Here is a 10,819-nt window from a genome sequence, read left to right on the forward strand (position 1 = left end):
CAGAGAGGTTACCTCTGGTTTTTAATCTTTCAGGAGTCTGAACTGTAAGTTCCCTGAGGGCAAGAGTCCTACTTCCTGTTCCTAAACATGCCCTGCTATAGCTAGGGCCCTTAGTAGACACTAATACTACTGCCATTAATAATAAAAATCTGTTGATTGCTTTGACAATTTCTTTGGTAACAAGTCACCTCCATCCAGGTAAAGAGCAAACCCATCACCTACATTGGGAATCCACAGCTGGCTTTCTGACCATCCAGGGACAACAGGTGCCCCACTGCCTGTTGACTCTGCAATCACTGAAAATGCTGCAACAGAAGAACAGGGGCTGGGAGACCATGCCAAGCACAGGGAAGTACAGCTTTACTGTTCTCACATCACAGTTACCTCCACCCGCCTGGATAGAAACACCACACCAGGACCTCACAGCACAGCTATCAGTGTCCTTCCCCCAGGACTTGGCCTAGATAGACCTTGTCTAGTGATCTCACATCACAGACACGACACCCCGGTGATATATTCTACTCTCTGCTGACAGGGAAGGTGGGCAGACACCCTGGCTTAACACGTGTGCCAGAGAGAGAAAGATGGGGATCCCCCACCTGTTCAAGAGCAGGTAGAGGAAAGAACTCACCCCAGGAGACAGTCAGGGGTTCTGGGGTTTGATTCTTCCTTTTTTTCCATTTTTAAAATTTTTATTGAAGTACAGTTGATTTACAATGTTGTGGTCATTTCTGTTGTACAACAAAGTGATTCGGTTTTACATACAAACATATCCATCCTCTTTCAGATTCTTTTCCCATATAGATTATCACAGAATATTGGGTAGAGTTCTCTGTGCTACCTAGCAGGTCCCTGCTGGCCAATCACTTCATATACCTCGGTGTGCATATGCCAATGCCAAACCCCCAGTCCATCCCTCCCCACCCCCAACCTGTTCCCTTTGGTAACCATAGTTTTTCAGTCTGTGAGTCTGTTTCTGTTCTGCAAATAAGTTCATTTGCATCCTTTTAAAAATATTCTACATATAAGTGATATCATATGCTGCTTGTCTTTCATTGCCTAACTTTCACTTAGTATGATAATCACTAGGGCCATCCATATTCCATTCTTTGTTATGGCTGAGTAATATTCCACTACATATGATTCTTAACAGCTCAGGGCTTTAGTGAAGTCTTTAACCTCTGCAAGCCTATTTCCTATCTGTAAAAAGGGAACTAAAGTAACTTCTCACAGGAAGATATAGTGAGGACCAAGGGGGATAAGACAGTGGAACCGTCAACTCATTACAGTCCTCTTTTCCTTCCTTTAACAATTCCAGGATAATCAGCACCTTTCTGAATTCCCTGGAGAGTTCAGATACTCTATTCACCTTATTTATTGGGTTTCCTAGTAGAAAACAACCTTGATGTATCTGGCTATCTGGGTGAGAATACAAAGGGATGGTAGGGCAAGGACCTGCCCTCAGGGAAGCTCTACTCTCAGTGGAAGAGAAGGTAAGCTCCTAAAAGCAACAGAAATCTGGAGGACAGAACATTTACTCGTACCAGGCACTGGCTACACATATTAACTTCTTGAAGGCTCACAACCATCCTAGGAGATGTGTCCTATTACCACCCACAGAAGCACATCCTGAATCACACAACACCAGCCTTGCACCTCAAGTGCCCACATGTCTCTGAACAGAATCAGGCATGATTCATTAGGGGACATGAAGGTTATATGTCTTGGAAGAGGAAGGATGTGAATTAACTGTAAGAAGGGGAAGGTTCGGGCACTTCAAGTGGAAGCACAGGAAAACATGAAGGTTTCTGGGGAGGTTCTGGTATGGAGCAATGGGGAACTGTCCTGTGATGGTGTTTCAAGGGGTACCTGTGTTCAAATTATTTCTCAAACAAGAGGCCTAGTGCATTTAGGAAAGTGGCCTTGTGCCAAAAGCCAACTGGAATATGAGATATCCATTTGTAATTTAAAAACCAAGTTAAAGTAACTCCTTTATGTATTGTATGAATATTCTTCTCAAATAAGAAACTGATTACAACCTAACCTCCTCTAATTAGAAACTTCCCAGCATAGGAGAACAGCCTATGTGTTTTCATATACATGCTGTGATTTCCTTTTTCCCTACCAACCATAGAAAGGGAGGGACAAGTCACAAAAGCTGACACAAAGAAGTTACCCATCATGCTGGGCACATACATGCAACAGGTAATAAGAACAGGACCAGCCAAAACAAGGTGGGTATCCTGCCATTCCTGTCCCTGGCAGGTCAGGAATGGACAAAGCAGAGACCCCCAACTCGTGACCCAGACAATGGACAGAGCTGGGCAGACACTTGAGCAGCAAGCAGGTCAAAGTCAGGGCATCTGCCAGTAATGGGAATCCAGGGGCCAGGAAGTGGGCTGCAGGCACAGGAAGGGTTAGACCAAAAATCAGGGTGCCACAAGGGCCACAGCCATGAGGGCCAGCTGCTTCTTGTGCTGCACTGCACCTGAACAGAGTCAATGCTTGCACAGAATATTTGGGAGACTTGAAGGCTGTGGCAACAGAGAATGGCCACACAGGGAGAGGTGAGCTTTAGTAAGAAAGTCAAGTAGATTCCTGCCCAAAGAAGAGCCCAAAACCATGAAGGTGTGAGCAAAGCTATTGTCCTCACTACCCAACCATCCAGAAGGGAGAAAGGGATTTTTCTTTCTCCAATTCTAGATGAATATGGGCAGAGTTAGAACACTTTCTGGACTTACACAAAACAAGTAAGAAAAGGTTTTTGACATCAGCAGTGACAAACCACCATCCCAATCTCCAGAGCCCTAGGCAGCCAGAACAGAGAGCCATAAACCCAAGGTGAGCTAGAAAAAGACAACATCCTGAGGCACAGGTAAATTTTTTCCCTGGGAATATGAAGGAAAGTCAAGATTTAGGTAGGCAGTGATAGAATAGAGATGTTAGTGTGCTCCTGAAGAAACTTGCATGAATTTACATCCAAAGGATTGGGTTCCTTTAAATTTTGTTCCTTAGTACATTCCTATGTTTACTACTCTCATAGAGTGACTGGTTTTCTCATTTATTTTGTTATTTTGCTGAAGAGTCATTTTTTGCCTTTACTCTCTGGCATCCATATGGAAGCATGACAATGACAGTTCTCAACCACGGCTGTCATTCGAATCACCTGCAGAGCTCCTAAAACATGCCCATATCCAGCCCCCTTTCCAGGGACTTGAATTTAGTTGGCTGGGGACGGGGGGCAAGGAGGTGGAAAGGGAGGAAATGGACATCGTGCTTTCCAAGAGCTCCCAGATGGTTCTAGCATATATCCAGGAATGAGAACCAGTTGGTTTTCTGGCCCAGAATCCAAAACACTTTGTGGTAGCTACAGGAATGCAGATGAAGCACCAAGGAGAAATGAGCAGCCTATGACATAAATTCAACAGATCACTTAAGTTTTCCACACATCAGTCATTTTTGTACTCCTGTCACCATTTCACCATATCCACATACCTCCTACAGTTATTTCCTTGATATCATTTTTTTTTTTTTTGTCTTTTGTTGTTGTTGTTGTTGTTGTTGCTATTTCTTGGGCCGCTCCTGCGGCATATGGAGGTTCCCAGGCTAGGGGTCGAATTGGAGCTGTAGCCACCAGCCTACGCCAGAGCCACAGCAACTCAGGATCCGAGCCGCGTCTGCAACCTACACCACAGCTCACGACAATGCCGGATCCTTAACCCACTGAGCAAGGGCAGGGATCGAACCCGCAACCTCATGGTTCCTAGTCGGATTCGTTAACCACTGCGCCATGACGGGAACTCCAACCCTTGATATCATTTTAAATTGACTCCATCTTTTACTTAAATTTGTAAAAGAAACTAGTAGATTAGGGGTAATGGCAAGATGACATAAAAGGGCAGGAGTAAGAGCAAAAAAGACAGTGGCTCTGAAGAGGAAAAGTGTTTGAAGTTAGAACCAGGGACGGGCAGGCCCAGGGCAGAAGACCCAAGATCTATGGGGCTAAGTTGGGCACAGCACTGAGAAGGGATGATGCCTTGGCACCTTGGCAATGGGTTAGAAAATCATAGAGGAGTGCTAGGGAATGGGGTTATAGGTGGTACATGGCTGCACCTTGAGGAACAGAGAGAGTGGACAGAAGGACCACGGGGCTGGAGGAGGCAGACATCTGGGGCCAGAGATGAAGGCCGGGCAGAGTGTGAGTCCCAGGTAGGGCTGGTGGAAAGGTAAAAAGGGAGCCTCGAGGTGGGAATGAGGGGAGATCTAAGGGATGGGTGGGGCTAAGGAGGGTCTGTGCTGGACGGGTGGGGAAAGGGAGTGGACAGCACAGCAGAAGCAGACACTGAATAAACAAGCTGTCCTCCAGACAGTGACCAGCAAGAAAACCTCCAGGGACACCTGTAAATTGCCTGTAATCATTTCATGTTCTACCAGTGCTTAGTTGTCCCCACACCCTAGGAAACATGGCCTGATGCTCTATGAATAAAGAATGTCAGCCTTTTCGCTCTTCCCCTTTCACTACCAAAAACAATTAGATGGAAACAAGAAATGTAAACCCCCACCTCACTTGCCATGGATACACCAAAACTCAACAAAATGCAATGTTATCTCTCTTCTCTTAGATACACATTCATGTTTCATTTCTGCACAAGCACCTTTCTTTCGATGGACAGTCCCCACGGTAGGAACCATCTCCTTAGTCACCGTCTGAAAGCAAAGAACACAATCGGCAAAGTTGACAAACGCCCAAGAACAAACACCGTTAAAAACAGCATCCGCTATTAATGAAAGAAATCATCAAAATAATCGTGTCTGAGCAACCTGGCAGTTCATTACCTCATAAATCCTCACATACAGTTAGGTAAGCCCTAGAATACAAACCCTTCTATTTTCTTAAATCCCTATCCTTAATGAATAGAGATGGGGGAGAGAAAAGATTCATATGCAGTTGCCGAGCACACACTGCCACTGCTTCGTAAAGTTTACTTCCGCTCCATGGTGTGTTCCAATGCTCCCCTTTTTCCTAGGGGTGTCAAATCACACATCTATTTATCCCCCAGTCACAGCCAAGAGAATGACTCAGGCGGGCACACAGCTTGTTGGTTATTTCAATTTCCTGGGCTAAACTCATCATTTCCCGTTCTCACTGCTTATTCCCTCCTCACTTTCTCGAGGCCTGTTACTTTTAAGATGACATGAGGCATGACAGTGATAAGGGTGAAATGACATAAAATCCTAAAAGAGATGAAGGGAGCTAAACTCTGTTACACTAAAGAGAGAACCAAGAGAATTTCGCTCACTGCCCGGAAGGACAGGTTCATCATTCATCCATTCATTGAACAAATATTTATTGAGCATTTCCCAGAGCTAGCTCAGCCTGGCATGCCATGTTAAAGCTCATCGTTGTCTACAGAAAGGAGCTGACGTTCATTGCCAGAGGGAAGTTGCTATCTGCAAAAATTCTGCTTGAACATGGATGTGGACATGCAGCATGTGTAATACTGCCAAACCCATTAACTGAAACTGGGTAACATCATCAACACCCAACCCTCAAAACCTGGAGATAAGGTGCCGGACACAGAAGCTGCTAAAGCCTCACATTAAAGAAAAATCTTAGAGGCACTGTTTAGGAAAGACCATAAACTTTCCAATTAGAGCTACACATGTTGACAAAACATGCACGGAAAAACAGACAATTCTGGCAACCTGTGTTTGCTATCCAAGACAACAGGTTAATCCATCAAGCTATAAATTCGTTAACTGGACATTTCTAAGAAGGCCTGGCCCTTTTACATGCACTAACACAATAAATTTCCCCCAAATTCTGTAAGTATTGGTTTTTATTAACATTCCCATTTTTTAGATTAACAAACTGAGAGCAATGTGAGGGTAAATCATTTATTCAACGGCGTTTAGAAAGTAAAGAAGCAAAAACTCGAACTTAAGTTTGAAACTCATGGATTCAAGCATTTTCTTCAAAATAAAACCAAAGTATTATTAATATAGCTTAGAATTAACATCTAGTTCTTTTATAATTAGCATCATCTGTTAGTTGAATCTTGTTTTAATTTATGTAAGTATAAATTAGCTCTAAGCCTCTAACAACACTTAGCTGGAGTTTTCTCAACTCTTGGTTATTATCTACCACTGTTCCTGTCTTTCCTAAGATGTCTATAAGACAGTGAGAATTAACTGTCTTGGTAATGAAAACCAGCATTTAAGGGGCACTTTCTTCACGCAGAGCACTGGGAAAAGTTATTCCACTTGCAGTTTTTCATTTAACCCTACAGCAACCCTCTGAGTTGGTGCTATTGCTGTCATTATCATTCTGTTTTACAATGCAGGAGGCACAGAGAGGTTAGTAACTTGCCTAAGGTCACACAGATAAGGGGGATTCACACCTGTGGTCTCCTCCTGCTTCCCCGGGTCTTTGATCTCCACCAGTAACAAGCTCTGGCTCTCTTCCTAACACTCTCATCTCATCTCAAGTCTGGGCTCCCACTGGTCTGCTTCTCACTGCTAGTGAAAGACTGCTTTCCCAGGGTACTGGATTGGCTTCCTCCATCTTTGATTTCTCCTGATAACAGCCCTGGTTCACCTGCTATGTGCAGCTCTCTGCTTCCACCTGGTACTGACCACCTGGCACACCTAAGCCTGCTGCCTGTGAAGATGAGCACATCTTGGGCTGTGGGGCAGCACTTCCCTGGGGCCACCTTTTCCATCAGGGGTTTGATCTCGTTCTTGCCAAAGCCTCTTAAAGGAGCCGGAGCTTTTAAAAATAACATTCAACATTGTAAAAAAATAATTAAATCAAATAAAATCAATTACTCAACCAAGTTAAGAGTAGCTTTTCCTTACAATGGAATGTCTGGATTTGCACCACAGTAACAGAAGATTTAAATCTCATGAATATTTGATGGTAAAATGTATTAAGGTCAGATTACCTGAGGAATAAAACAGACTTTCCCTTTCCTTTCCAGATGGCAAATTCTGAACTGGCTCTACCTACAGATGACCCACAAAGGCAGCTGCCCTCCAGAGGGGCACTTGAGCGCCACATGCTGAGGGGCACCGTAAGAAGGAAATGAACACTTACAGAGCACCTACTATGCACCAGACATTCTGTTGTGGGTTCTACAGGTAGGAAGTATATAAGAATTCCACAACAACCCCAGCAGACAGCTCTCACCAGGCCCATTTTGCAGATGGGGAAGTGAGCTCGGAAAGGTCACATAAATCAGCCTAGGGTCACAGAGCTGGTGGTGGAAGGGCTAAGATGTGAGCCTGTGTCTGTGTGCCCCCAGCTACTGGCTCAGGGACCATTCTCCTTGCCGCACTGCTCACTGTTCCATCTAGAGCCCTGCAAGACAGGGCTTAACTCATCTTTGACTCCAGTGCTAAGCTTGATGATCAGCCCAACAGGAAATGAGACCTGAGCTACAGATGCTCCCCAAATGGCCCAGTGCTCTCCCGAGTCCCAGCTGGGTCACGAATGTCCCCAGAAAAACAGTCTTTTTTGACTTTCCATGGGTTGGTTATTGGCCTATTTCATTCCCTCTCCTCTCTCCTTGCTCTCTGCTCCCTCCTCTGCCGTATTTGTGTGTCTCTTTTTCTCTCTCTCCATGTCCGTGTGTGCATGTCCCTCTGTCTCTCTCTCTCTCTCTCACACACACACTCATACACACTCATATACACACTCATATTCTCCCTCACTCCCCCAGGAATACCTCGATCCAGCAGCCGAAGCAAGCGGAGATACCAAAGATACCACTGGTCCCAGAAGCGGTCCGTCATCCCACCCTGAACTCATCCTTCACAGCCAGTCCCCTCAGCAGAGCCTTGTCCCACCACCGCCGACTCGAGGAGGCCGGAATTACTTGACGCTGGGCTCGCACGCAGCCTGCTCTAAGCAAATGCCTGCCTGTGAAGACAGCCACCAGTCCTCCCACACAGAGGCTGACGGTGCCGGGAGCCCGTTTCACGGCAACAAAGGAACAAGTGCAGAACACTGCCGCCTTGTGCAGACCGAGCCTGCATGGGCCCAAGGGGAGGTCAGAGAAGCAGGGGAGGGCAACCAGGGAGCACTTTCACAAAGAAGGCAGGGGACAGGTGGTCCTGGGGGTGAAAACCCACAGTTGAGGCCACATCTTGAATGTCATTCCAGGATCTCCCGCTATCCTGGCTTCACTGGTCTCCCAGCCCCCCTAACAGGGCAGGGGTGAGAAGCCAGGAGTTCAGCCAGCCCAGAAGAGTTAGAGCCTCATTGCCTTATTCCACAAGGACCATAGGCACCCCCTTCCCAAGGCCGCTGGACTCACATGGCCAGAAAAAGGCCACAGATCCCATCTCTTTTCGTGGATCCTCTGTTACAGTGGAGACCGTATGGGTTCTTGAGTCCCACGGTCAAGGACCCAAATCCTACTACCACTTAACAGTCCAGCCTTGATCAACTCATTTCAACTTGCTAAGCCCCAACGTCCTCCTTTGCAAAGGGAGAGAACAACCTTTGCCTCTTTGAGCTCCTGTGAGGCCCCAGGGAAAGGAAGAACCTTCCATTTGTGGTCCAGCACTTTAACACGTGCTCAAGTGCTCGCTCCCCTTCCCCTCCAGCCCCTCTTCCTGCCACCAGATTCTCAGCTCCATGCACCCTAACGGTGCATGCTTTCCTAACCCTGTACCTTTGCTCCTGCTCTTCCTGCCTATAGCATGTCTACCCTACTACTCACCCACTTCATCATGGCCAAGTCCTCCTGGTTTTTCCAACATGTAGCTCAAAAGCTACAGAACCAGACAGCCGTCCTTGGTTCCCCCACCCTCTGCATTGCACTTTCCTCTCTCCTGTACAGGACTCTGCTCCCTTACTGACCATGGACTCCATGAAGACGGGAGCTGCTCTGTGATCATTGTTGCATCCCCTGAAGTACCTTGAACTTTGCAAGCACTTGAATATTTACTGACTGAATGAGTGGACAGGCAAGTGGGTCTGTGCACACCACATGGTTTCATTTTGAAGTCAGGAAGAGGAGTGGACTACAAGGGCCTCAGTCCCTGGCACTGAGTAAGGCCCATAGAAGGATGACAGGGAGCCCATTTTACAGGGCACTGGCCACCCATATGTGGAGGCTGTGTCCCCAGGTGACTGGAAGTCTTGCTCATAGAAGTGAAACCCAGGTCTGAAACAATTTTGGACTCCAAGCATAAAAATTACCTAGCCGCCACATGCACATTCATTACTGCTCTTGTTTTAGCCCAGGCCATGCCCTCAATGCCTTTTCACTGTCCTAACAGAAATCTGGGCATCCCAGGCTTCCTGGACTCCATGGGGCAGCTGGCAGGAACAGGCCTCCTCAGGGTCAGCTCTTCCTGGGGACTTAGGCTTCCAAAATGACAAAGACTGCAGATTCTGACAGAATTTAGACTGAGGAGGGGGCACGTCCTTGGGCAGAAGCTGGGAAGGAGAGAGAGAAAGCGAGAAGAGCCATAATCTGCACCAGCCTGCCTGGGCCCCAGCACCCCCACCACATCATGCTTCCTTCTTAAAGGGCAGTATTGGGAGTGAGCAGACACACTGCCCAAAAGCTACCTCGCAGGCTCTGGTAGTATTATTTTATTATTACCTTAAATGGACAAGACTCCAGCGTGCAGCTAACACAAGAATGCAAAGCGTTCCTCCTCTCTCCGGGAGAGAAGTGCACTGACCCTTAGCCTCCCCCTTCCTTCATGAATAACACGCTCCATCACTCAGGTGTGCCAGTACTTTTTAGCTCACAAAATACTTGCAACTCCATCATCTCCCTTGGGTCTCTTAACAGCCCAGCAAGGTCTATAGGATGGGACTCACTTTCCCTAGTCTACAGAATGGAAAACCCCGATTCCAAGAGGTTAAATAACTCGCTATGGTCAAATATTTAGCAGGTGGCTGGGCTGAGGAAGATACATGAGCATCTGTCTCCTACTGAAGAGTTTCTGGGGCTCTGGATTGTTCCCTAGGGAATTGTGACATCTCTCACAGAGAGACGAAGCCCTTCATAGTAGGACAGGGCCCCCAGTGCAGTGCTGACCTGCCACGAGCACATGATGAGGAGGGGGCCTTCGAGTGGCCTCTTACTGAGTGACAGCCTTTCACCTTCTTCCTTGGCTCCCAGCTGCCAAGGGAGTGTGTCTCCAAGTAAGAAGGCCAGAGGTTGGAGTTCCGGTCGTGGCTCAGGGGAAACGAATCTGACTAGTATCCATGAGGATGCAGGTTCAATCCCTGGGCTCACTCAGTGGGTTAAGGACCCAGCGTTGCCATGAACAGTGGTGTAGGTGGCAGACGCCACTTGGATCCAGTGTTCCTATGGCTGTGGTATAGGCCAGCAGCTACAGCAATGATTTGACCCCTAGGCTGGGAACCTCCATATGCCACAGCCATGGGTGTGTCCCTAAAAAAAAAAAAGAATGCCAGAGGTGGTTCTGTCTGACCCAGCTGGGAGGGATGCACACATGGCTCCCATCATGCAGGAGACTTAGACAAAGATGGGCTTTGGGAAGAGCATCCGTGTGTAAGGAAGAACATCCCTGTGACTGTGTGGACCAGTGTGGACTAGAATACTCTGATGGGGCTAATACTATAGTTCAATATCGAGTTCTTGGGCCTGGAGAAGCAAGCTGGTCCTGTTCCCTTCCTTCTAGTGATCAAACGTCAAACATTCCACACAGCCTCATTTTCAAAGAGAAAGGGAATAAAGATGTTAAAGAACAATATGGGTGCAAGCATTTCCCACACACACTGTGAGCCTAAGAACATAAGCATAAGCTACCAGGTCAGCCCAGGATGAAC

At 47.0% G+C, this 10,819-nt stretch overlaps 1 protein-coding gene across 1 annotated transcript in view; it reads right to left on the reverse strand.

The window, feature by feature from the left end:
• KALRN (kalirin RhoGEF kinase) overlaps positions 1–10,265 on the reverse strand; it is a 623,278-nt gene extending 613,013 nt beyond the window's left edge. The window contains 1 exon segment of the mRNA XM_021071254.1: positions 7,728–10,265. Coding sequence (XP_020926913.1) covers positions 7,728–7,794 — 67 coding nt within the window. The 5' untranslated portion in view covers positions 7,795–10,265.

This window comes from Sus scrofa, chromosome 13 (genome assembly GCF_000003025.6).
Source record: "Sus scrofa isolate TJ Tabasco breed Duroc chromosome 13, Sscrofa11.1, whole genome shotgun sequence".
Lineage (NCBI taxonomy): Eukaryota > Metazoa > Chordata > Mammalia > Artiodactyla > Suidae > Sus > Sus scrofa.